Below are 27,340 nucleotides of genomic sequence, written 5' to 3'. Positions count from 1 at the left end.
CCAAGGACCTCAGCCATATAGCCAGGTATATAGTGATGCTAAAGGGATAAAAACATCTTATAGCATCAAAGGGGGGAATGTGATGGGGCATAGCTGAACAGTAGCCATTGTTAGGTAGGAGCTGACCAGCCGCTGTTCCCAGACAGCAGCCTTTCCTCGATAAGCAGTTGTCTCAAGATCAAAACACTGACCTTCGCTTCTGCTTCTGTATGCTTGCTTTTAGCAGTTGTTCCCCCCTCCCTTTTTGCCTTGTAACAACCATATAAAGGAAACTCCAGCTTCAGCTCATTACCCAGAATTTGGATTTTTTATCTCCTCTGGGTCCGCATGAGTGAATAAACCCCATTTCGCAAACTCCGAGGCCGTCTGAGTCATCTTTTCCGTAACAAAATTTCCAGTGGTTTCAAAATATGATTAAAATATATTAATAGTTTTAATAAAAGAAAAACAGATCATGCTGACTTCAATCTATTAATATAAGTAATATGTTGGATATAGTGTACATATATAATATTGAAGATATAGGAAAGAATTATGTTCTGCAACTAAGAAAATAATCACCAATTTTAAATCAAAAGTTATCTGTACTCTAAGGTTTTTTTAATGTATCTTGAAAATCTTTGTGAAAAATGGAAAGAAATCTGTATTTTCTTAATGAAGAGGCTTATAGAGATGGCAAAGAGGCTTCTCCTGAAATGCAAACTATCTGCTTTCCAGTATTACCCCCTGCCATCATGGACTGGAATGCAGCTGGAAAGAAAAAAAAACTAGGTTATCCGAAAACAAAAATGTCACTGTCACGTATGTTTATCAGTAAGTCAGACACACAATTAATTTGAAAAGTCACTTCAATGATTTTAATATTAAGTATAGAAGAAAACTGTCATGAAAAGAAACTTCATCATGTAAACAGTGGCAAAATTACAGGACAAACTAACCTAATTAGCATCTTAAATAATTGTTTTTACCCAAACTAGAAATGTTTAATTGGGGCCTACATCAACATTCACAGTTTTCAGTCTGAAGACTAGAGGCAAATAAGTATGAAGATAAAATGTCAGCCAAACAAATTTTTAAATAACAGTTAAAAATATCTGAAATCTAATCATAAAGTTTTACTAAGTGAAATACGCATCTGATATACCAGAAAAATAAGTGAAATTTATATTTGTTTGATAAATTTAGTAACCAAATATATTAAATTATATTTGAAAAGAAAAAATCAGTTTGATTGATCCTTTTCATTTAAAACAAACAAAAGAGAATGTTGGACTCTCTGTAAGTTAGGTCAAAAAACCCTCCAAAAGCTGAAATATTGAAATTTCTTAATATAATCTTAGAATGTCTTTTTCTGTTCAATCAGAAAAAAATTAAAAAAAAAAGTTACCTAAAGGGTAAATGACTTTCACAATTCTTATTTTTTTCATAAACTGTTTATGAAAACAGAGAAACACTTTATAATTTGAAATGTAAAAAAGTACCTCTTAAATACCACTAAGTTGAACTTCCATGGAGTTTGATTGAGGTATTTAAGGAAAACTATAGGGAAGTTTTACAGGAAGGAAAGAAATGATTTTTAAAAACACCAGGGAAATAGAATTAAAAGAAAAAGGAGATTATTTGCGCTGAGCACATGTATATAATAAATAAATCTACATTCATCTTACCTCCCATGTTTTCTAATCCATTGATCATAGTTTCTTTGACCTGTAAATCAAAGTAGCTATATTTAGTCCTCTTCTTTAGACTCCAATGTTTTTACTTAATAGTTTCCATGTTTGCAAAAGGCTGTAATAAATATTTGGTGCTTTCTGTCTAAAAATATATATTCTTTCCTTTTTAAGGTTTATTTTATTCTCATTTGAAAGAGAGGGGAAGAGGGAGAGAGAGAGGAGGAGAGAGAGGGAGACAGACATACAGACAGACATCGATTAGTTGCTGCTTTCAACTGAGCACTGAATCCGAAACCTAGGCATGCGCCCTAAGAGCAGGAATCGAACCGGACCAGCCACCTTTTGGTTATGAGATGATGCTCCAACCAGCTGAGAGCCGTTTTGGCCAGGGCAAAAATTATATATTCTTTATTTCACGTAGGTTGCCCAAAAAGGTTTCCTATCAATTCATTTTTTTATAATAAAATCCTACTTTCCCTTTGTCTAATCTTTAGTGTTAACAACACTATCTATACAATATGCCCTCTTTTCCAAAGAAAAAAAAGTACAAGCACAGATACATACAACTGTCCCTATCATTTTCAAGTTTTAGGAACATGCTAGGGCAGGGGCTAAGGATTCCAGATTAATAACTTCTGACTCCCAACCAACAACTAAGAGATATATCAGATGTCCCAGGAGGGCAGGAAAGACCTACGGTGGTGGAGAGGTGGGGTACTAGGAAGTGCTTACAGGATTTGAGAAAGCACAGCTTCTAACACAGCAGCATTCTATAAATGTGTGTTAAATTAATAAATATTAAAATTTGAAGGAAGGAATCTACTGATCTTACAATATAATCTAAGGAAAGTAAAAGATTAATAAAATTTTAGATAAAGAAAATAATAAAAAAGGGTTTCTCAACCAGGAGATTATATCACCTGGGTGGTCAAGTTATTTTATAATACTCAGTATACTTCCCTTTTATATGGATTTTTATTATGAAAGTAGTACATTTGCTATGATACATTCAGATAATACAAAAGCACATCAACTAGCAGGAAGAACGCTATTAGTAAGAACAGAATTAAGTTCTACCTTTAGTTTTCCTTCTTTAAACCACTGACTCAGCTGTAGAATACCAGACTCAAATTTGTCCTTATAGTTGAGCACCATAAATCTTTCTCTATAATGGGAAAGAAAAGGATAATGATTAGAGACCAGTGAGGGAATAAAAGAATCCAAAATGAAATCATTGCAGAATTCTGCTCTTAATCTTTCAAACATACAGATTTCACACAGAGTCTGGCCAGATATAGTTTTAGAAGTGTAGTTACAGGTAGAAGTATAATGGACTGCTATTGTTTTGTCTGCCCAGCATCTACAACCCCATTTGGTAATAGTGCTGTGATTTTACTTTGTGGGTAACATCTTTTCCCCACCCTTATGTGAGCAAAGCCAGGCCAGTGTGAGTCACTGGGTATCAGCTCTGGGGCTTGATGAAACTGCAAGGAGAGAGCTGTTCTCTTTGCTTGGATTGCTAACCTGGCAACATATAAGACTAGAGATAACATTCCTCCTTTTACTGCCGGAAGAGGAGAGCTGTGAGCGAGCACAGCCAACCCAGAAGAACCCACAGCCCAGAGGTGGAGAAAAACTGAGCCGTGATGCCACTATGCAAACCCTTTATCTAGCCAAATCTCAGCCAGTACTGTACTAATATTGGACTTCTCAGATACGTGAGCCAATAAATTTCCTTTTCACTTAAGCCAATGTGACTGAGTTTCTATCACTTGTAAAAAAGGACTTGCAAAAGATTGATAAAAGAGATGCAATTTTTAAAAAAGCTTTCTGCCAAGGAACTAGTTAACCAAAACCTAAACATTAAACCAGCTTAAATTGCATATTTTCAAGTTTTATTTAATAAGGAAAAATTATACATGAAGAATAACACATTTCACATACATCTATGATTAAACCCCTTGAATCTGGTAATAACGGGAAGGGGGCAGGAACACACCTTGTGATGTTTCTTTCTTTCTGGATTGCTTCCACAGCAGGAGGTAGCGGAGGGGGATAAGGCACATCTTTGTTGTATTGAGAAATTTGACCACACAGGATGATGTGGCTGTTCTGATTCATCTGTTCAGATAAAATTGGGGCTTAGACCCTAAGGTAAATGCCTTTCCTATATGTGATTTTACAGCTGTCTCAAAGAAACCCTCCTTCACCCCTGTATTTAATCCTTTAGTGCCAATCAATTGATTTCATTTTAAAGATTTACCCACTAAATATATTTAAAAGTTTTAATCCACTAGAAAATAAGTCTACTCCAAAGGAACATGGAGGTAAATAAGAATTTGGTAATCAGCAAAAGAATTACATTAGTCGTTACTGTTGTGGTTGTTGCTACTTTTAGTAGTAGTTAGTCATAGCAGAGTACTTATCTGTATTTAAATAATTCAACCTCAATTGCAAACAATTTTACATGTAGTGAAGGACAATGCAGTGTTAGTAGATGGTGTTTACATTTAATAAAATTATCAACAAAAATATGTAAATACCTGCAATCTTTGAAAACCCATTCCCTACCCAAAGTTAGGGACAATGGCTATGAGTTTAGTTCATGGTGAGTTAGGAGTCAGAACTTCACCACTTGAACAATACAGCCATAATTTTTCACAAAAATAAATTGCAGGGGAAAATATAATATTGCTAGCAAAGAAGTGAAATTGCTTACAGTACAAATCTGCAAACAAATGGAAGGAGATATATAATATAAACAAATTTTGCTGTGTCAATCAATTAACAGTACTGATCATTATGTTATTTTTCACAATAAACCCTACAATCTTCTGAAGTTTTTCTTCCCCTCTCTCAGTATCAGGTAAAGATATATCAGATCAAATAAAATATAATATTCAAATTTATAACAAACAAATCAGCAAACAACCTGACTTATCACTGTATTACTTATGTCACCGCCAACATTGTCAAAGTAAATATCCACGCCAGCTGGGCATAATTCACGGAGCTGTTCTGCCACATTCTCTTTTTTATAATTAATCGCACCATCAAAGCCCAGTTCTGCGGTCAAAAGGAGGCACTTCTCCTGTGTTCCACAAATTCCCACCACTCTGGAACAGCCCAACAAGTGGCCAATCTAGGGGGAAAGTTTTTGAAAGTTAAACAGCTTTCTATTGTCACATGTCAAGTTTAAAATGTGAGAGCATATAAGATATTACAAGTACCGTATATGGGGGTGTTCATCACATTTAGGTTAGATTTCAGGGCTTTCATCTAAAAGTAACTTGAAATCAAAAGAACTGAGAACACATATAACATTCTTAAAAACATCAAGACTGAATATAATTAGACTTAGTTTGAATGTTATTAAAGTCTCACAATTTAAAGTTGACTTCATAAAAGTAACCGTCTGACCCCAAACACCACTAACTCGCAATTCAGTATTTTCCAGCCAAGGAGAACCGTGAGTTTTCACTTACGTGTGGGATATAAAACAAAAAGCAACCACTGGACAAACAAAAACTCACAGATACAGACAACAGAGCGGCGGTTCCCGGAAGGGAAGGGAGGAAGGGGAGGACAAAGAGGGTAAAGGGGGTCAAATACACGGTGACAGAAGGAGTCGAGACCAGGTGGTGAGCACTCAATGGAGGACACAGATGTCACATTATAAAGTTGTACACCTGAAGTTTATATAATGTTATTAACCAAAGTCACTCCAATAAATTAATTAAAAAAAAATTTTCTAAAATATTTTTCAGGCCTGGGAATAACTAGAATCACTACTACAAAAAAATGTCTTATTTCAGTGGTTCCATATTATAAAGGCTATTGTTCATTAAAATAATCACTTTATAAAATTCTATCATAACATTTACTGTATTTCTAGAACTGATAAGTGCTTTTTTATTTGAAGATTTTTATTTTGTAATTCATGAATTGCACACAGGTACTCTGACTTTCTTCCTTATATTATTCTAGCATTTCCCATGTCTATTTTTGGTTGACAGAGAAGATAAAAAATCTGTAACATTTTTCATATTGTTATGAAGAGAATCTAAGTAGGTAATAACATCATTTCTACCAGAAATGTGTAAAATACTATCAGTTTCTTCAATTTCCTACTTTAAATTATATACACGTACCCAGAGATTTAATCATGACCATTTTTTTTAAGAAAATCCAGTAATTCTCAGAAATCATTACCTGCCCGGCCAGGGATCCACAAGCACCAGCAGCCCCACTAACAACCATTGTCTGATTAGAGCCAGCAGTTATGTGACCTTTCTCCTGTATCCCAATCAAGGACGTCAAACCACATAAACCGATAGCTCCAAGAAAATATGAAAGGTGTCCGTCCACAAGTCGTGGGTCTACCTAAAATGAAACAAATACATACCTTTAAAAAATAATATTAGGAACTTCTGTTTTACGTCAACAAGGTAAAGACAACCTGTTATAGACTGAATTGGGTCTTCCTGTGGGCAAGAAAAACCAGGCAGCTTGACAGAAAGTAACCTCACAGGGCGATCTGCTCATAAATACCTAACTGGGCAGGTCACGGTGAATAGTCAGCTATGCAGGGAACTTCTTTAGTGAAATTTTTATCTTTGCCTTAAGCAAGTCCTGTTCATTGTTCTTATCCATCTAGGTAAACACTCCTTTGAAATAAGCTTGTTAACTATCCTGTAATCTAATCCCTGCCTTGCTTTCTCCCTCCTCGTAATTTTCACTGTGTTCACTTCTTAACTTCAAAACACATAAAAGAAAATGTAAAGCTGCTATTCTCTAGAACATCTGAAATCTTGCTCCATAGCAGCTGTCATCAGTTTGGCTCAAATAAATTGTTACACAAATTCTGTACAGGTCTGGACATTTCTTACATCGACACTCCTAAAATTCATTTGTTGATACCTAACCTCTAACGTGACTACACAGGGGTGGCAAAGTAGCTTTACAGTTGTGATTACACAAGACAGAGAGCTTAGTCTTGTATTATTATTCACTAATTATTATATAATTTTCCATACAAATAACTGTAAACCTACCTTTGCCCACCCCAGTATTTGGAGCAGGGCCTTTAATGAGGTCACAAGGGTGGGGCCCTAATCTAACAGGGTATGTATTTTTATAAGCAGAAGAAGAGACACCAAAGATCTCTTTCTCCCTCCTCTCTCTCTAAAAATTAAAAAAAAAAATTTCCTGTAAAAATCTAATAAATCACTGAAAGTAATCAAGATTTACTACCTTAGTTTGATTTGAAGTTAAACTGCCACAAAGAAATAAAATGGCAGTTTGTATTAAGCAGTTTTAAATGGCTATCAGTTAAATTCAGTGTGTGGATAAATGTAATGGAGATACTAAATTTACATTACACAGAAAGGTCTACGGTATGCAGAAGTATTTCATATAGGCGATACCTATTATTAAAACCAGTATAAAAACCGTGTGAGTTAAGTTTGGGTTCAGCAAATATCATTCTTCCGTCCCTTCTGAACCCCCCTTCCTCACTTCTAATACCCACTCCCAGAGCACTTTCCAGTTCCCTCCGCTGCTCAAGTTCCCACGACAACACAGTGATAGGAGGAACTACAAACTGCTGAGTACTGCATTTTCACCTCCTGCTAAGAAATTTCTAGTTAAGTATATTTGACTAGTACTATTAAGTTGACGAGTGATTGCATAATGCCTCATGTCATTTGTTTATTAACAGCTACTTTTAACCAATTGTAAGAATTTGTAATAATAAAGAGCACTAAAATTTTACAAATCTTTTTACAAAACCTTAGTCACATTTGTCATAGCATTTAATTTGCACATTCATTTGTAAGAGAGCTATCATTTTCATTTTGCACATGAGGGAACTGAAGTTCAGAGACATAACAATAACTTCCTTGATGACACATATTAGGTTGAATTATGGGGTGGGGCAAAACAGGTTTACAGTTTTGAGTACAGAAAACACAGTTTATTCTTGGATTATTATTTACTAATTATTGCATTTTTTTCATATCACAACTGTAAATTTACTTTTGCCCCACCCTGTACATGAAGCTGCCAGTTTTTAAAGGTCAAAAAAGACAAATATTGATAATTTCACATGGTTAACATAACAGAAACCAAGCTCAGGATTTCTGACGGCAAGATGGAATTTCAAGCACAAACCAAAGGAATTTCTAAAGTGTCAGTTTCTCAGGAAACTTTAAAGCATACAACTGTGATGGGTCTCTGGTTCTTAGTATAAAATATTTTTCTGATGCTTATAGCTCAGGTTTTATTTTATACATATAAAACTTAAAAAATAAATTAAATATGGAAAAAAATACCAGTTACTGATAATCTAAGAAATTATCATATAAGTTATAGCCAATAGTGGAAAAGTAACAAAGTCCACATCTTTGCAACTATCTAAAAGAAAATGCATGCTTTTATTTATCTATTTTTTCCTTGATAACAAACAGAACTGAAAACCAAAGGCACAAAATAAGAATTATGGGGGGAGGGGAAATCATATACTTGATATTAGTACATCACCTTTTCTAGGCTATTTCCATCCAGAATAACCTTGGTTTGCCAGGGCCAATAGAAAGAAGTCACAAAATCCCCTTTAGTAAAATGCGAGTGTCTGCTTTCTTCTACAACCCCAACACCTCCACCATCAACCACTTGAGAGAGCTGCCAAGGCGCCAAATAATCACTTCCAGTGTCCTCGTTCATTTTACAGCGCTAAAAAAGGAAAACATTGATTAGGGATAATACTGTCTAATAATATTGAACCAGTTTACTAATTTACCCAGCGACTAAAAGATATATAAGTAATGTTAAGTAGAGTGTTAGTCACACAGATAAAATTTATGTTTATTTCTATCTTCCTTTCAGTTATTTTTTATTCTGAAAAAATTGTATCCCCTCTCTAACTAGTAAAGAAGTACAAGTAAAAAGGAATGTAAGTATTTGCTGAAATTAGATTGTGGCGATAGTTCCACAACTTTGTGAGTAGACCAAAAACCATGAATGGTACATTTAAAAGTGTGAATTGTATGATATGTGTATTATTTCTTTTAAAAAAATTTTTAATTGTTGACACTATTTCAGATGTTCCCATTTTCTCCTCCTCTTTGCCCCCTTCCACCCAGCTGCCCCCACCCCCGGTCCCCATGTCCACGGGCTATGCATACATGCATATATGTTCTTTAGCTAATCTCTTCTAGTTCCCCCCACCCCTCTAAAATCTGTCATTCTGTTCCATGGATCATACCTCTGGTTTTATTTCATTCATCAGTCTATTTGGTACATTAGATTCCAAATATGAGTGAAAACATATGGTATTTGTCTTTCTCTGACTGGCTTAGTTCACTTAGCATAATAATCTGTCGCAAAGAGTGAGAGTTCCTTCTTTTTTACAGCCATAGTATTCCATTGTGTAAATGTACCACATCTTTTTTATATGTGTACTATATTTTAATAAAACTGTCCACATTTTTAAACAACTAAAGAAATTTAAGTAAGTAATATTACACATATTATGCTAGCAAAAGTAATACAAACTACTGGGCCAGTGGTTCCAATGGATTGTGGCAAATTAGGTATACTTACATGTTACTGATAATATTATAAAACTGTCCCCTTTTTGTAGAAAACAAATTAGTAACATGGACCATAATGGTACTTATTTCTTTTGACCTCACAATTCCACTTCACCAATGGAAACAAAACACACACAAAAGGAAACTTTATACAGTTGTTTATCACCATCCCTTCTGAACTCCTCCTCCATTTCTAATCCCTATTCCCAAGGCACTTCTAAGCTCTTCCCAACTGCTCAGTTTCCCACAGCAGCAAGATGACAGGGACAGTTTCAGCCCGAGCATTACGTCATCCCCCTCACCTCAGGTGGATGTTCTTTTTACTCTGCAAAGACAAAACGCCGCAGTGGCGCCACACTCTCTCGTGGGACTAGTGCTCAAGACTTCCTGAGAAGTTGTCAAGGCTCCCTTCCTCTCTTTGCCTCTCTCATGAAGCCACGACGCAGAGGCCTACAGTGTGGTCCAGGAGACAGAGACGATGGAAGGCTGCTTGATTAAGGGTGGTTTAGTTCAGCTCAGCAGAAGAAAAGAGCAAATGGGAAACTGAAGCAGAAGTTTCTATGGGAATATGCTACGCTTCTGCTAGCTCAGCAGCCACTGGATACTGGCCAGACCAAGCATCTGACTCCAACAAGGATAAGAGAAAAAGTAGAACAAGTAATTCCCTATAAATAAGGGAATGATGTCAACATAATAGAACATTATATGACCACCAATATACTGATATTTCCACTAGTTTTGCATTTGAAGTTATGTATATAAAGTCACTTAAATAAGAAATCAAAATAGCATATACACATTAACTATAACCATGCAAAATGCTGTATACACATAGGGATTAAATTTAGTTGTGAATTTGGAATGATACAACATTTCAAAGGTTTAATATCCATTAGATTCCTTTTTTAAGTTGCTTACATTTTTTTTAAAAAAAGAGCAATGTCTGTGAAGGCAAGTGATTGTTTACAATCCCCAAGTGGAGTGGCACAGCATACCATGCAGGGCCACATGGGGAAGGAAGCGATTTTCTTCCTTCCTTCCTTTAATTAATACTTACTAAGCACCATGCTAGCCCCTGTAGATACAGTGATAGAAGTAAGACCTTTTAAACTGGCTCTGAGACAATTTCCAATCCTAATTCACTATCTTCAAGCTTTACTTACTACTGGGAAATGATCTGGACATTTGGAAGGACCTAATTAATCACATACACTATTGTGCTATTATGAAAAATTTCCTTGCCCTGACCAAGTAGCTCAGTTGGTTAGAGCATCGTACCAATACATCGTACCAATTGATCCCCCCTGGTCAGGGCACAAACAAGAATCAACCACTGCATGCATAAATAAGCAGAACAATAAATCAGTATTTCTCTCTCTCTCCCTTCCTCTCTCTAAAATCAATTTTTAAAAAATTATTTAAAAAACTTTGTTTCTAAAACATTCCTTAATAACACTAGTGAATAAAAGAGGCAATCTATAATTCACAGGTATAAACATATAATTGACCAAATATTTATTAATCATGAAGATGGCACAACAAAATATAGATGCAACATTAAAAATATAAAAAGTGAAATTAATTTTCACCAAGTCACAAAATCCTGATTCTTACCATGTAAGGATCCACTGAAAGATAAAGGGTTCTGACTTGTACTTGTCCTTCATTGATATTATCTGGTAAATTTACTTCTTCTACTCGGAAATTTTCTGCCACTGGATTACCATTTTTTCCTAAAATATTAGGTAAAAATATCAAGTAAAAAACTCACTTTCTTATACAATCATTTATTATTCTTTAAAAGGCCACTCTAGGATTCAAAACACTCTCATTTAACTTAGGCATGAATAAATCCATATTGTTTTGTAATTTCTTTGTAACTCAACACAAGTTCTTCAAATAGTTTTAATTGCTCATTATTTTTTCCAAGAAGACCCTTTGAAATATTCCTGTCAACTTTAAAATTTCTTTTCTAAGATGACTACAGGTAAACCACCTCATCTGTTTTATAATTCAGGAGGATTTCAAAAAAATGAAATATCACAGCCGGCTTTTGAAAATATCATAAAAATTAAAATTTATAAGGTAGCAGAAACACATCAGCCCAATAGGTAAACTTTTTTTCTTCATTTTAAGAAGAAAACAGAAACTTAAATAAATGCTATTTTTAAAAAAGTAAAATCTTAAAAATTAGACATTTGAAATATGAAAAAAAAAAAACACACAAAAAAACCCTGAGCCCTGGCCAGGTAGCTCAGTTGGTTAGAGCATCCTCTGGATATGTCAAGGTTGTGGGTTCGATCCCTGGTCAGGGCACATACAAGAACCAACCAATGAATGCATAAACTAGTGGAACAACAAATCGATGTTTCTTTCTCTCTCTAAAAAAAATAAAAATTAATTTTTTGAAAAGAAAAAAGATTAACAGTTTTTAAAAAACGAAAAATCAGTAAGCAGAAAATGTCATCACTAAAAGTGTACACTTAAGCAGTTATGTTGAACATAAGCAAACTCTCTATTCATTGAATCAGCTCACTTCTACAGTGGGAATAAAATGCACAGGTTTTCATCTAACTGCTCACTTTACTAAAACTGAGGTCAAAACAGGTTAAGTGACTTCCCAGGCCACATGCTAGACAGATAATAATACCAAGGCAGCATGAGCCCAAACCTCTCAGGTTACTTCTGTACCTGTTTCTATGACTCAGGTTAGAGGTCAGCACAGACACAGGTCTGTGGTCTTCACATAAAACAAAAAAAGCAAATTTTAAGAGCTGATGTTACATACTATAAAGAAAAAATAAAAGCCACATATTTGTAATATAACCTTTTAAATAGTGTAACAATTCTAAAAAACCTTATTTTTTCAACCAAAGGCCTTGATAAGTCATCATTTGAAAAACTGAATATGATATCATTTAAAGAATTTCTTCTAATATCTCTGCTAGTGTTAATATCCTCCTACCTCAATTTATCATATGACAGGATATGGATATTTTTGTTTCTCCATTTGCATTAGTAATTATCAAAGACCACAGCTGTTCATTCATCACAGATAAATACATACCAGGTCGGGAATTCAGTACCACTCTTTGTACAATCATCACCTTGTTCGCACAGAGACCTCACAAGATTTCTGTATACAGTAATTCCTATTAATAGAAAAAATTTTAAATTACAAGAAAGTTTGGAAATAGCAAACAACTTAAAATTTAAAAAGAAACACCTTTGTGTTTCTGAACAAAGAGAAGAAAAATCATATTTAGACCCAAAAAAGATATAGTCTCCTGTCAAAGAGTTTACCTCCTAAAGCAAATGTATGAAGGACTAAGTCTAATTAGAATTTTTGCTTAATAGGAACACGCTTGTTGGAGACTGAGGGGGGCAGGATGTCCTGGCCTCACAGTTCAAGCACATTCACCCTTGTACCATCAGCAGTAAGCCTCCTCCTGCGGCTCGGCTGAAAGAGAACAGCATGATATACTCCTCCAGGGCTGGCCAGTTAGCCTGGTAGCAAAATACAAACCCTAGCTGCTTAATGTAACCAAACTTTCCAAAATTCTCTTACTCATTTACCAAAATGAAAATGTCTTAATACTTTTGCTGATTATAAAAGTAATATATTAAAAGAATTTATAAAGTCTCACCTTGTAAGAAATTCTGTAATATGGAATAGCTAAATAAATAAAGGACCAGTTTATTCTGGGTTTACCATTTGAGCTAATGAAAGAAGCCAAATGAAGTTCCAGTGCTGGAACTGTCCGACTTCAGGGAAACAGCCCTGCCTGCTGTACCCATCAGTAAAAATAACAACAAGCCTTAATGAGTGTGACAGTGTTACGCTGTTGTGAATGCTATAAAAATATATGTATTAATTTAATACTTAATAACATCTAATATGTTCATTTTATCCAACAATCTTATTGTTATTATCCCCAAACAGGGTTTTTACACCTAAAGCCATACAAGGATGCACAACTCTCCAGTAGGTAACCTCTGCAAGAGGAGAAATCTGCTCCTTTATAAGGACCTAAACATCTGATGTCAGGGACATTCTGTGAGGCAGAAAGAAGAACATGTATAAGCACCTTACTTGCTTCCTTATTTTTTGGAATGTATGTATTTATAATCTCACTGGTTTTGACATTAATGGCTAGTTTCCCTCAATGTCCATTCTCTCCTTATGAATACAATGTTGTCCAGCCAAAAGATTTCCTGACTTCCTCTTAAAATAAATCCTAACCGTGGCTGACGTGGCTCAGTGGGTTGAGTGTCGGCCTGCGGGTTGCCAGTTCAATTCCTAGTCAGGGCACATGCCTGGTTTTGCAGGCAGGGTCCCCAGCTGGGGGTGTGCAGGAGGCAACCGATTCACGTATCTCTCACACATGGATGTTTCTCTCCCTTTCTCCCTCCCTTCCTCTCTCTCTAAAAGTAAATCAATAAAATCTTTAAAAAAAAACACAACCCAGACATCATCCTATTTCACCTAAAAATCCTTCAATTATACATCTCTGGTAACATTGTTTTTACCATAAATGCTATGCCATTAACCTCACAGAATTGATAGCACAGGTTATTCCTTAACATTACCTAATACTTAGTGTGTATTCAAATTCCCTGATTGTCTCAGGGATGTCTTTTACAGCGGGTTCACTAGAACCAAAATTTAAGGTCCACATACTACATTGAGTCTCCCGCTCCCTTTTTATTTCATGACATTGATTGCTGAAGAAACATTTTCTTTATCCCTTTGTCTATAAAATGTCCTTGGATTGTTTCCTCATGGTGTCATTTACTTCATTCTTTTATCTCCGCCAGTGCTTTGAATGGTGGTTAGATCTAGAGCTGTGATTAGATGTGGGTTACATTTTTACATAAGAATCTGGTAAAATGGTGCCGTGTGCATCTTATTTCATCACATCAAGAAGTCCATAATGTCTTGTAAAGCTAAACATACTTTTAAAAGGAAATTTTTTATTGAATCATAGTGTGTGTAAATTATGTAAGTACTGAAAAACAGAAATTTCCAGATTGATGCTGGGTCCAAAGACAACTGCCTTTAAGTGGTTATCAAAGCACCTTGACAGCTAAATTTGCAATCAAAGGAGTCTTTCCAAATGAAATTTCATATTTGTCTGCTGATTACTTTCAAATGTCTGTTTCATTTCTTTAAAATATGCACTGTAGATTTATCCAAATTCTGCTTATCAGCATGAAAAGCACAGCATTCAAGTTTCCTCCATCTGTATTAAATTAGAAAGTTTTCAAGTATCAAACACTACAATTAACTAACGTCAGATAACCACACAATATCCCTCAGTAGCACAACAAATACCAAATGTAAGATATTAAAAACTTGATTTAGTTACAAAATTAAAATGAAAGATATGGCACACCAAGTTCTAGATAGGAAAGGAAGGGTGGTGGTGGCGTTAAATTCATCCCAAGTGTGTGTGTTTTGGGGATCAAGGAGAGTCTTTATTAACTGACATTAAGCAAACCGTTTTTGCCTGGTATGATATTAACTGGGTTTCTGATTAGTGCTAAGTAATTCAAAAATAATACCAGATCAATGATCAGCTGAAAAAAATCACTCTGGTGCAGTCATAAATAGTTTGTTATTTGAGTGCCTACCTTGCAGCCTAGTATAAGAGAAAGGCCGCAGCACTAGGAAGAGCAGAGTGCAAGTGCTGGTTCTAATTAGGGGGGATCTTGTTCTCTCGGCCTCTTTCCTGACTGTTCCCAAGTGTTAGGAACTGGGCTAGGGGCTTTTTATCATTATTGCGTTTAACGCCTCCACCCAATAACCCTATGAGGTTGGTACTGTCAGCGTCCACATTTTATAGACCAGGAAAGGGAGGCACAGAGGTGGCATAACTTGCCCATGGTTGCATAACCGCTCATGACACTGGTACCCATACTCAGACACAACGCGTATGATTTACATACCATGAGCTATGGTATGTAGCTAACACCATTTAATAAAACTTTTCTCTATCCTGATCTCGTTCAGTTATTCTGCCACAAATAACAAGGTGTGGAGATCTATGGCTCCCATTACCAACACCCATATGGAAATTACCAAGAAGAGTCTGCCTCTACCCAGAATTTCAAGCTGACTTCCCAGATTGTAAACGCCAAGAGGACAGGGATTCGTATCCGTTATTCAAAGATTTATAACCACCCCCTATGCCTGGCACACGGTAAGTGTTCAAAAAATATGTTAAACAAACGTCTCAGAGGCCCCTTAAACAAATATGTCCAAACCTGAGGTTGCTTACTCTCAACAACTCTAAAAACAGAAACAAAAACAAAGAAACAAACAAAAAACACCAGCTTCTGCTTTTCCAGCATTCCCTAATACCCTAAGCACAACGCCAGTCGCTCCAGGAGGAAGCCTAGAGGTCACCCCGGCTCCTAGATCTCCCTTCACCTGGACGCTGCACCCAGCTACAGGTTCCCCAGTCCCAGGATCCGCGACCGACCGCCGGCGCTCGCCTCTCACCGCCGCGGAGCCCCGAAGGAAATATCGCGTGGTTTGCGGGGCTGCGAGGGGCTCACCGCGCGCCTTCGGCCGGCCGACCTCAGCACGCAGGCGTACAACTAGATACTCGCTTCTCGCTCCCTGTCCTTCCCAGGGCGGGATTTGAAGGTTATGCCCGATTCCTGGATCCTCGTGTTTCCGTGAGAGGCGGGGAAGGAGCAGAACTTTGACAGTCTGGGCGGAGTGTATTAATAAATTAACCTGGACTGTTGTTCTGTGGCCGTCCATACTGCTTGTACCCAAAGAGCAAATCGAATCGTTCAACCTTGACCAGTGAGTTCACTTCTAGTAGTCCTTGAAGTAATTTTATTCGTTTTATGGACCTCTCCCTGAGCCTTGGACTGGAAAATTGTAGTGAAAGAGGGGCCGTCAAGCCTACCCATCATTTTATGCTTGGGGAAACAGACTCGGAGAGCTGATATTATTGGACCATCCATCTTTTGGCTGTTGGGGGCAGTGCTGTGATTAAAATCGGCCCTGCGAGACTGCTGGCCCAGGGCACTATTTCATTAACGCAGGGCTGTCTTTTCTTTCACAAACCCAAATTCCTCAAAGAGGGATTACCCAGTGTGGGCGGATTTCTCAATTTCATTAATTATTAATTGCTTGCTTTTGTGCTGAACTGAATTTAGCAAGGCTTATTTATTTCTAGGACAGCTTTTGAACCCCAGAGCAGGTGAAAAAAGTTGCTTTTTACATTGTATTCATGTTAGAGTTAATAGCACAGCAAAAAAAGAAATGATGTTCAGTAGCTGAAAGATAATATAATAATCATTAAACAAATTGGAACTCCTAATAGCTTCACCTCTGAAAATTTTTTTTAAATTTTTAAATTTTCATTGATTTTATAGAGAGAGAAACATTGATTTGTTGTTCCATTCATTTTGTGAATTCGTTGGTTGACTCCCATATGTGCCCAGACCAGGGATTAAACCCAAACCCTGGCATAGCAGGACAAGTCTGTCTAACTGAGCTACCTGGCCAGGGCTGAAACTTTTACTTATTTGAGAAAGTTTCAGGAAAGAAGTAGGATTATACTGCTTTGCAAATTCCTATAGGCCAGAGCTTATCTCTTTTATTAATCTTGTACAAGTACACTTTCAATAACCTTTGTTGTAATAACTTGAGCCAACTGATGAAAAAGAAAACGCTCAAACAGACTAAAAATAGTAGCATAAAATCAGCATAGTCTAGAACTAGATCTTAAAAGAACCAATGTTTCAGAGTAGAACAGAAGCTGCAATATTACATTTGGCTCTCTTGATGCTAGAAGGCCTGAGAACTCCTTGAATCAAGTGGGCTTTTTCTTCCCAGATTAAGTTTTCATTCCAAAAAGTCAAGAAGTGGGTGTCTTGATTGTAACTTTAGGAGAGGAGAGAAACTGATCCAGGACTACATGGACTACCTCGTTAAACCTCTCCTAAATTCCTGAACTTCAGAAACTGTATCAGATACCTGTTCTTTTAAGCTACTAAATTTTAGGATAGTTGGTTATGCATTAACAGATAGCTAAAATGCACACAAAAAGAGAATTAGGGCTCCTTGGAGAAATTACCCAATTCCAAATGATCCTGGAACATCTTTTTTGCTAGAAATTAAGGAAGTATTACCAAAAAATGATGACACACGTCACAGGGACACAGAAGCCAGCTTGAAGGGGATCCCACTGGCTAACTCTGGGACAATTTGAGCACCAAAATAATTATGATAGTGATTTATAAACATTATGAAATAGAAATTCATTAATCTATACTAAAAACAGATAGAATGAAGGGTTTTTGCCTGCAGTTGAACAACACGGGTTTGAACTGCATGGGTCAATTGAAAAAAATACCCGTATAAATGGGCTAGCACAGTTTGAACCCTCATTGTTCAAGGATCAACTGTACGTTCAAGTTCCATGCTGTCTGTGTATACCGTAACACCTTTCTTAAAGAAGAAATCTGTTTGACTGTCCTCTTAACCTAGATTCAACCAAGAATACAAGGGCTTTTATGACAACAAAGATCCATCTTGCTTTTATGATAAATGTCAAATATCGTCAAACATCTTAAACCACTAAGTCTCTCCTCCTCTGTTGACAGATGTGTGTATGTTTAAGGGAACACATAACAGTATTCAGGTTGTGTTCAAATGTGCCTCAAGTTTTATTTTCTTTTTTAATCCTTACCTGACATGCTTATTGATTTTAGAGAGAGAGGAAGGGAAGGAGCAAGAGAGGGACAGAAACATCCATGTGTGAGAGAGAAACATTGATTGGTCGCTTCTCACATGCACCCCGACTGGGGACGAACCCACAACCCAGGCATGTGCCCTGACCAGGAATCCAACCAGCAACTCTTTAGTCCAGGGGTTGACACCCAACCAACTGAACCACAGTAGCCAGGGCTCTACAGGGCCTTTTTCAGTCTCCTGTGCATATATGTGCAACCCCAGGGTCAGCCAAGCACGTGTGAATAGCTTGGGCCTCTTTGGTTTCTGCTATACATGTATGCCACCTCAACCACAAATATGCCTGCCCCAACCACAGCTGCAGCCACAGGCTAGTAAAGTCCAGCTGTAAAGTATCCCCCTTCAATCAGAGCAGAAAAGCTTCCAGTCCTAATGGCCTGCCCCATCCTAGCAGAAACCCCATATATGGAGCTGGAGTGGTTGGCGGGAGCCGGCACAGCGGGCAGCTGCAAGAGTAGAATAGGAATAGCTCCAAGCCAGAGCACCTCAGGTTCCCACTGTTCTTACCCAGTTCATCAGTCCTTCAAGCATAAATGCTTCTCAGGTTGTTGTAGGCCTTTGGTCAATTTCCAGAGGACAAAATGGTTGTTTATGTTCATTTTATCCAGCTTTATGGTCAGTTTTTAGGGGAGTGTATTTGCCAATCTCACTTGCCCATAACTGGAAGTCTGTTTAGTTTATTTTTAAATTGCAAATGATCTTAGAAAAGGACTTGAGTTTTTGTGTGCATTAAAGGAGGCCTGGGCTAAAAATAAAATAAAATAAAAATCTAGAAAACCCTGATCTAACTCAACTCCTTCATTGTACAGAGCAGTGATCTCCAGCCTTTTTCATCTCATGGCACACATAAACTACCTACCAAAATTCTTCGACACACCAAAAAATGTATTTTTTGCTGACTGACAAAAAATGGGTATTCATTCATGGGTAATTTTGATTCATTTGCACTAGATGGCTATTGTGTTAGCTGTTGTCATTTTTTCATTTGACAATCTAAAGGAAAAGAGGTTGATGCCCCTGACTAACAAGTCAGGTATTGCATATTTTAAAAATTCTTGTAGCACACCAGTTGAACAATTGCTGGTACAGAGGAAGGAAAAGAGAAAAGCTATATGATTTACTTAAGATAAAATAACTTGTTAATTTTTAAAAATGTGGTAAAGTAAGTTACCATTTATTTAAATAATGGTGAAAGAAGTTACCTGTCCTAGGACATTTTTTCCAAATTCTTTAAACTATTGCCGTCGGTTGACCACCTCTGTCCTTCTTCAATGTGCTGCTTTTACGGGTATGAAAGCAGGAGTTTTATCGTAATGACTATGGGTCAAAATTATGACTGATTTCCATTCTTATTACCAACCAGGCACTTGTTTCTTTTTGTTTGTTTGTGTATTTACTGATTTCAGGGACACAGAGAGAAACGTCAGTGTGAGAACTGTTCACTGGGACCACGCTCTGACCACTGGAGCTACCTGACCAGGGCCAAGCACTTGTTTCTAAGCCATCATTTTTAACAAAAATAAGACCAGATCTAAAATCTCAAAAACATCATATTGAACAGAAAAAGCAAGTTACAGAAGGAAACAATAGTATGATTCCATTTATACCAAATTTAAAAACATTAAGTGGTCCTGGCTGGGTAGTTCAGTTGGTCAGAGCATCATTCCAATACACCAAGGTTGTGGGTTCAATCCTCTGTCAGGGCACATGTAAGAATCAAACAGTGAATACATAAATAACTGGAACAATGAATCTATGTTTCTCTCTGTCTCTAAAATCAATCAATTTTTTAAAAACAGTACTGTATGTTGTTTATGGATACAACTTATATTATAAAAGCATAAAAACATGCAAGGGAATGATAAACTCCCATCCATACTGAGAATGGCTACTTCTGGAGGGAAAGAAATAAGATCAGGGAGGAGAGACAAATCCAACTGTATATTTTAAACTGAGTGGTCAGTATCCGGATGTTTCTTACAGTATTCCAAAAACCTTTTGTGTTCATAAAATATTTCATGATAAAAATTAAATACCAGATATTTTATTTTAAGGAGGACAAAAGAGCTGCATTTCAAAGGAAAGGACAGGGTTGTCTTTTGGAGCACACAAGAGCTGTAAAGAGCTGAGATTTTTATTCCACTCCATGGTCTTATCTGAGGAACTCAGAGACTTCGTATGGTTAATGTAATCTTCAAAAACCCTTTATTTTTCTTAAGCCTTTTTGGAGAAACACTAAGCATTCACACAGTGAATCCTTGTGTTGGAAGACACGTTGAGGGATCTATTCATATCAAGAAAAATTGAGAATGACTTTAAACTGGGCAATAATAATTACTGGGTGCCCAGTCTAGCAGATTATCACTACCTTTCACTGTCTTTGAGCTGTGAATTGCAAAATTTGTTTTTTTTGTCAAAAAACAAAAAAACTGGTAGCAGTGCAAATGATTCTTGTCCAAGAAAATACAAACACAGATTGTTCTTGGAGGGCAACTGATCTTTCTCTCTTCACCCAAGAAACCAGTGTGGCATCTATTAATCAAATTAATTTCAGCACTGTTAATTATCCATATACGTGTCTGCTTCTTTGGGTTATTTTTTGAATCAGTTATAATTATTTAACTAATTAACTAACGAGTTACATAAAATCTTGGACACAGTTAGCTTTGTATTATATGTCGTAATTTTTAACTTTTTAAAAATAATTCTCCTTTCACAGAAGGGAAAAGTGCACCTCCATCTCACGTCTGCCAAACCGCAGGTATTGCACAGCAGAGCAGATGAGGTGGCTCCTCCCTGGCCATGGACCCGGCCCCTGGGGACTCTTCCGTCCTATCATTTCTCTCCTGCTCTTTTCTTCTTGCACCTCCATGTTAAATGCTTTTTTAAAATATCTATTTTTAAACCTTGGTTCCTTGTTCCCTTAGCAACTGGAAAGATAACAAATATCCTTTACTAAGCAGGTGATATATAAGGTTTTCTCTGTGATTAAAGCTATCTCTACACCCACTGTGTAATATGAAAAAAATGAAGTACTGCCCTGGCCAGGTGGCTCATTTGGTTGGAGCATCGTCCCCTGCACTACAAGGGAGCAGAGTGGCCTGTAGACTGTGGGAACATTATATATTAAAGTCCAGAGGTGAGAGAAAGCAAGGCGTGTTCAGGTAACTAAAGTTCAGTATAACAGAGGCAAGAAGTTGAAGAGGGAAGAGTGGAAAGGGATGAGATAAAAAAAATGTGAAAAGGAGCCAAGAAAATGAGAACTGAGTTGTGATTTGGGGGACTTGAAAGGTGGCAGAATGTGCCACCCCAAAACGGCTGCAGGACTTCAAGGTGTGCAACTTCTAAATGTGCTGCGTTGGTGTATTGATGATTTTGTGTTGTGGGCCCTTGAAAAACAGTAAATACAGGGCATGGCTTTCTTTGAACTCCCTCAGCTGCCTAAAGACAGATACTTCAAAAGGAACTCACTCGTCATAAATTCCTTCCCCAGGAATTCCATCAGCCAGGAAAGACTGACTCACCGCAGGGTAGGAGACACACTTTGTGCCAACTCTCATACCTCCCGTGTATTCTTTTTAAGGGCCTATCCATCTTTCCTAAAAACCATTTACCCTTCTTGGAGGCCTCCATCCCTCCTCTCATCTCCCTGTGAAGATGGTGTTTAATTCTGAATTTGAAGCCACCCCAAGGAGTCACTCAGGTTTTCTGGATGTCTCTTGTGTATACAGGAGGCATACATGTTAATAAACTGTTTGGCCCTGGCTGGGTCGCTCACTTGGTTGGGTCAATAAGCATATTAAAAAAATAAACTTCTGTTTGTTTTTCTCTTGTTAATCTGTCTTTTATTACAGAGGTCTAAGCTAAGAGCTCAGAAGAGTGAATGGAAAATTATTTCACCTCTCCTTCAGATTATTTAACCACAGGAAACTCACTGGTGATTTTGGTTAGAACATTTCAGTGACATGGTAACTGGTGATTGCAATAATGGGGTAAAATGACACTACAATTTTTTGACATTTATTTTGTTATTACCACATATAAATGCATTTCTTGCCTCTCTATTCTGTACAAGTATATTGTTGCTCCATTTAACAATTATTTGTATGTTTCTCTCCTTGTTAGACTTGAACTTCTTGAACCTAGGGATTGTATCTTATTCATTTTTAGAGCCCCAGTGACTAGCACAGTCTTTGACATATTTAAATATTGCAACACATATTTGTGATTTAATGGAGAGACTAAGGGCTTTTTAGTTCAAGTTGTCTGCAGCATCTCAGTCAAACCTCTGAGCTCTGTGGTTAGTTTGAAGCCTTAGGTATGCAGTTGAGGGTAGGAGCTGAAACCAGGAGTTCAGCCTCCGCATCGTCTCTGTGACTTCTCACTTACCTCTGGGCCTGTCACAGAGAGTCCTCTTGTTTTGATTTCTCACCTATGAAGTGACTACCTTGATATTTACCACCAGAGGTACTGAGAACCTTAGCTGATAATCAGGAAAGAATTTGTAATCCTCATAATATGAGCCCATTTCATTTAATGTTTTCTTAACTAGATTGGTTTTACATTTCAACATGAATTAGTATGCAGGGCTGTGGTTACATTAAATGTTGAATTTCACTCCCCAGAAAGTTTTTTCTCTCAGTCACAGAAAAACGAAGCACACATTATTGCAGTAATAACACCCTCACTTCTGATCTTGTCATTTCACAAGAATCTTAAAACAGGGGTTCAGCTGAATTATTGTTTCAGAGAAAAGGCCTGTGTCCTAGGAACAGCCTGAAATGCTGATGTTTACATTTTTCCTTTTCCTTTCTATCTCCATATTCAATCTGTGAAAAGCCAGAAGATGAGACCCAGCATCACATAGCCTCAAACACTTCTTTTAAATAGTTCCCATTTCTCCCCTAGCTGCTCCGCCTTGGACGCTCTGATACTCCAGAGAGGACTTCCTAATACCTGGTCCCAGCTACTCCTTGCCTTTTGGCCACTGAAGAAATAGTGGGCAAGAGTTTGTGGTTTAAGAGCTGCCAATCCACACCTCAGGATTCATTCTCATCAGGACCAGACTCAGTGGTGATGCAGCCAACACCAGTCTCCGAGTTTATTATGGCAAGAGATCATAAAAAGGCGTAGAGGGGTAGAGATGATACAGAAGTGAAATAGATGAAGACTGTATTTAAGTTACCACCCAGGTGTCTTTCTCTCCAGAATGGTGCCTATACTTACAAGGAGAAAAGCAGCTGGAACCAGGAGATTCCCACTAGTGTGTGCCTGAACCGCCCGTGTCACGTGAGCAGCAGCCTCAGGTTTTTAATCAGTTACCCACTCACAACCATAGCCACTGCCCTTTTTTTCTCATATCTCTAACAAACAGTGTTATGTACCTACCTCCTTCCGCTGATTTCACCATTTCATCAACCTAACACAAAATCCATCAAACCAGCATTACAATAATATCTTCTGACAGCACACCATCACTAAGCAGACGTGCTGGCAGGCGGAGGACGTACCTAGGGAAGAGCAGGGGGAAGGGAGAAGTATAAATAAATCAGGAATGAAAATAAACTGAAAGGGGCGTCAAGTGCAAGTAGTCTAAAACACAATGTGCAACCAAATCCTTGGCAACAGTATGAAATGACTCTCAGGGAGAACGTTCAATTAAGGCACTATTTTCAGAAACTAGTTGGAAAAGAATTGCTAAGCAGCAGACTGCTGAACATCATCCTGAGAAATAGCTAAGTGACAGATGCATAGTAAAAGGGGATAGACGAACATATATGAATATAAATGTGAACTTTTTGTGTTAGAAGTCATATGGTTTTGAATAAATTATTTTTTAAAGATTTTATTTATTTATTTTTAGAGAGGGAAGGGAGGGAGAAAGAGAGAGAGAGAGAGAAATATCAATGTGCGGCTGCTGGGGGCTGTGGCCTGCAACCCAGGCATGTACCCTGACTGGGAATCGAACCTGCGACACTTTGGTTCAAAGCCTGTGCTCAATCCACTGAGCTATGCCATCCAGGGCTGGTTTTGAGTAAATTATTAAGAATTTTATGAGCAGCATAATTTGCAACAGCCAAGTGCTGGAAGCAACCTAAGTGCTCATCAGTAAATGAATGGATCAAAAAACTATGGTACATTTACATGATGGAATACTACGCAGCAGAAAGAAAGAAGGAGCTCCTACCCTTTGCAACAGCACGGATGGAACAGGACAGCATTATGCTAAGTGAAATAAGCCAGGTGGTGAAAGACAAATACCATATAATCTCAATTTTAAGTGGAAGCTAATCAACAAAGCAAACAAGCAAGCAAAATATAACCAGAGACATTGAAATTAAGAACAAACTGACAGTAACCAGAGGGGAAGGAAGAGGGCATAATGGAGGAAAGGAGGGAAGGGATTTCAGGAACAAGTATAAAGGACAGATGGACAAAACCAAAGAGGGGTGGAATCAGGGGAGGGAGGGGGATAGTTGGGGTGGGAGAGTAATGGGGGGAAAATGCAGACAATTCTATTTGAACAACAATAAAATTTTTTAAAAAATTTATGTTTAGCCCTGGCTAGTGTGGCTCAGTGGATTGAATGCCGGCCTGGGAACCAAAGGGTCACTGGTTCGATTCCTACTCAGGGCAAATGCCTGGGTTACAGGCCACGTCCCCAGTCGGGGGAAAGCAAGATTGATGTTTCTCTCCCTCTCTTTCTCCATCCTTTCCCCTCTCTCTAAAAAAATAAATAAAACATCCATTGGGATGTTTTTTCCCCTTTAATTCATCTTTTTTTCTCTATGCCTCTGTCACTTACAATCTGCAAGTGTGTTTAATTTAGTATATCTTGACTCTGTCAAACCCTGAGTTGTGGCTGACTGGGTGGCTGTATTTTCTTTGCTTGGCGAATGTAGACCAAAGTGATCAGCAGTTCTCACGGGGTGGCCACTAAGGCAGGCAGCCTCGCCAGACCCACAGGAACTGGGATCATGCTACTGGCAACAAGATGCACTATTCCCTCAGCAGCACGGGCCTCTCTGCCCCTCAGGATATCCAGAGGCCTCACCCCGGTGCCACTCTCTCCCCAGGGCATTGCCTCAGCACAACCGGAGCTGAGAAGTGTCCCAGCGACCCAGCCACGGGGCAGAGCAGAGAGGATGGTGGACAGCCAAGGGGGTGCAGACTTTCAGCTCCCATGGCTATGACCACTTAGTGTCTTCTAGAGGACACAGAGTGTGACAGGACATAGCTGAACAGCAGCCATTCTCAGACAGCAGCCCATTCCCAGATAAGCAGTTATCCCAAGGTCATACACTAACCCCCACTTTCTGCTTCTGTATGCCCGCTTTCAGCAGCTGCACTCCTTCCCGCTCCTCCTTCTGCCTTTGTAACAAGAATATAAGCAGCCCCAGCCTGAGCTCGGAGCCCAGAATTTGGAGATGATCTCCTCTGGGTCCGCATGCGTGAATAAAGCTCCACTTTGCAAACTCCCATGCTGTCTGAGTCGCTTTTCTGTAACAAGAGGACGAGCCATCACAGCTCCAGGTACATGGATAGTAATGTAAAAGGTTAACTTATGTTTATTTCCTCCCTGTATATTCTTCTTCTCATCAAGCAGGGTGCTTTATGCTTTATTGCCTCAGAAAAGGTATATGAAAGGGCAGATGGCAGTCCTTTGTTCCTTGATTACCAAGCCCTTAGGAGAATGTAGGAAGTTTGTGAAGGAGGAGGGAAGGAAAAGGTTCAAGAGTTTTACAGTGGAATGTGTTTTAAAAAGTTGAAGGGAACAGATTCCTTTCAGTCTTGGCTTCCTGGCGGGGCTTGGGGAGATGACAAAACCCCAGAGAGGAAAGGCCCAGGGCTCTCAGCCTTGCAAACAAGCCCACGTCCCAAGAGGAACAAAGGTGCCACCCGATCTGAAGGGACTCCTGGGAAAGACACGATACGATGTCTGTCTCGGCATTAACCTTCAACAGTCACCAACAATCCAGTGACAGAAGGGCACCTCCTCCTTGGAACTGGGTGACATGGTGGAATGTCCACCTGGTTCCAAAGTGGGAAACGCCAGGAATGAACGAAGTTAAACATTTTCCCTGTCTGTTGGAATGGGTCTCGGAGGCAGAAAGTCCGTGGATATGGAAAACGGAGTGCTGTTGCATCTGTACATTCATCGGGAGAATGGTGGACGGGTTTGTACTCGTCAATAGAGCTCAGCAGAATCCCCACCCTGTACTGTACATGTCAGGCCTGGCCACACACAGGAGAAAAACTGCGTGAGATTTGGAAGGCAGAAGAGAAGCAGCAGCCTCGGCCTTCTGGAGGTTGACTTAGGGCTTGGGTGTCATTGTGCTCGCACGTCATTGCTAACCTCCCGGCTGACCTCACTGCTGCTGGGCACTGGGCAGGACCACAATGCCTCCAGCTCCCGTCATGCTTCCTTGGATGATTCCCAAATAAACGACTTGCACTCAAATCCTTATGTTATGTTTGGCTTCTGAGAAAACCCAGCCTAAACTAGACCTCATTGGATAGAACACTGGACTGAATCTGACCAGGTTCGATGTGAAGATCTTCTCGAAGGTTCCAAAAACCACATACAGGGAGATAGAATGTCTAATCGCTGGTTCAGGGCGGGAACCACAAGAGCAGTGCTGGCCTCAGAGCTGGAACAGGCTTCTGACTGTGCCTGTGGAAGTCCAGGGGGTCCCAAGAGCCCAGGGTTTAGTAAGTTTACATCCTGTACAGCCCCGCCAGAAGAACACCAGTCATTTGTGCATAGGATGCCGCTGGTGCAGATAAACAGAAGCACGTGGGTGTGACTCAGATACAACTGAGCCCCCACTTCCTGCCTGAGGCCTGCCTACTGGTCAAGAGAAACTCAAGTCTGACTCCAGACAGCCTTGAAAGTAACAAAGCCTTTCCTGGTTTGTCTCAGAGCCTGTCAGCTGAGGAAAGAGTTACATTGTCCAAGTTCTTCAGCCCCAGACTTCCACCCTTAAATGCAGCTGCTTAAATCTTTAGTTCTCATGAGCGCCCTCCCCACCACTGCAGTGGGCCGTCTCTCACTATCCCACCCCCCACCCCAAGTCTTCACATGGCGTTTCCATGTCACACAAACCAAGAGTTATGCTCAGGAGATTGGGGTTAGAGAAGGGCGTAAAGTAATGAGGAGGAGACTGACTAACTCTACTTCTAAATGTTGTCCCAGATGCATGTGACTTAATGATTTAAATTGATCCTAAATTCGGGATCCACCACACCCTTCTCACCAGAGTCAGGCCTTTTTTGCATAGAAAATTAGGGTGGAATAA

The 27,340-nt window shown here is 38.6% G+C and overlaps 1 protein-coding gene across 6 annotated transcripts; it reads right to left on the bottom strand.

Annotated features, from left to right (window-relative positions):
* Positions 1-409: 409 nt before the first annotated feature.
* On the bottom strand, positions 410-15,958 carry PTGR2 (prostaglandin reductase 2). 6 transcript variants are annotated; one of them, XM_045823843.1, is made up of 10 exons: positions 15,827-15,958; positions 12,333-12,417; positions 10,880-10,998; positions 8,214-8,405; positions 5,886-6,056; positions 4,606-4,815; positions 3,673-3,794; positions 2,751-2,838; positions 1,668-1,707; positions 410-750 (listed from the first exon to the last, which is right to left on the bottom strand). In XM_045823843.1, exons 2-10 carry the CDS (start codon positions 12,367-12,369, stop codon positions 665-667), a joined length of 1,065 nt encoding a protein of 354 aa, XP_045679799.1. In that variant the 5' UTR covers positions 12,370-12,417; positions 15,827-15,958; the 3' UTR covers positions 410-664. The 6 variants fall into 6 exon arrangements, with proteins under 6 accessions (XP_045679799.1, XP_045679797.1, XP_045679796.1 ...); XM_045823841.1 differs by having other exon boundaries at positions 15,771-15,922; XM_045823840.1 differs by having other exon boundaries at positions 15,699-15,901.
* Positions 15,959-27,340: the final 11,382 nt, after the last annotated feature.

The sequence above is a fragment of the Phyllostomus hastatus genome, unplaced genomic scaffold, assembly GCF_019186645.2.
Source record: "Phyllostomus hastatus isolate PE091 unplaced genomic scaffold, TTU_PhHast_1.1 phas_scaffold_501, whole genome shotgun sequence".
In the NCBI taxonomy this organism is placed as follows: domain Eukaryota; kingdom Metazoa; phylum Chordata; class Mammalia; order Chiroptera; family Phyllostomidae; genus Phyllostomus; species Phyllostomus hastatus.
Note: the sequence above shows the minus strand (reverse complement) of the source record. Positions and strands in the feature narration are given on the sequence as shown.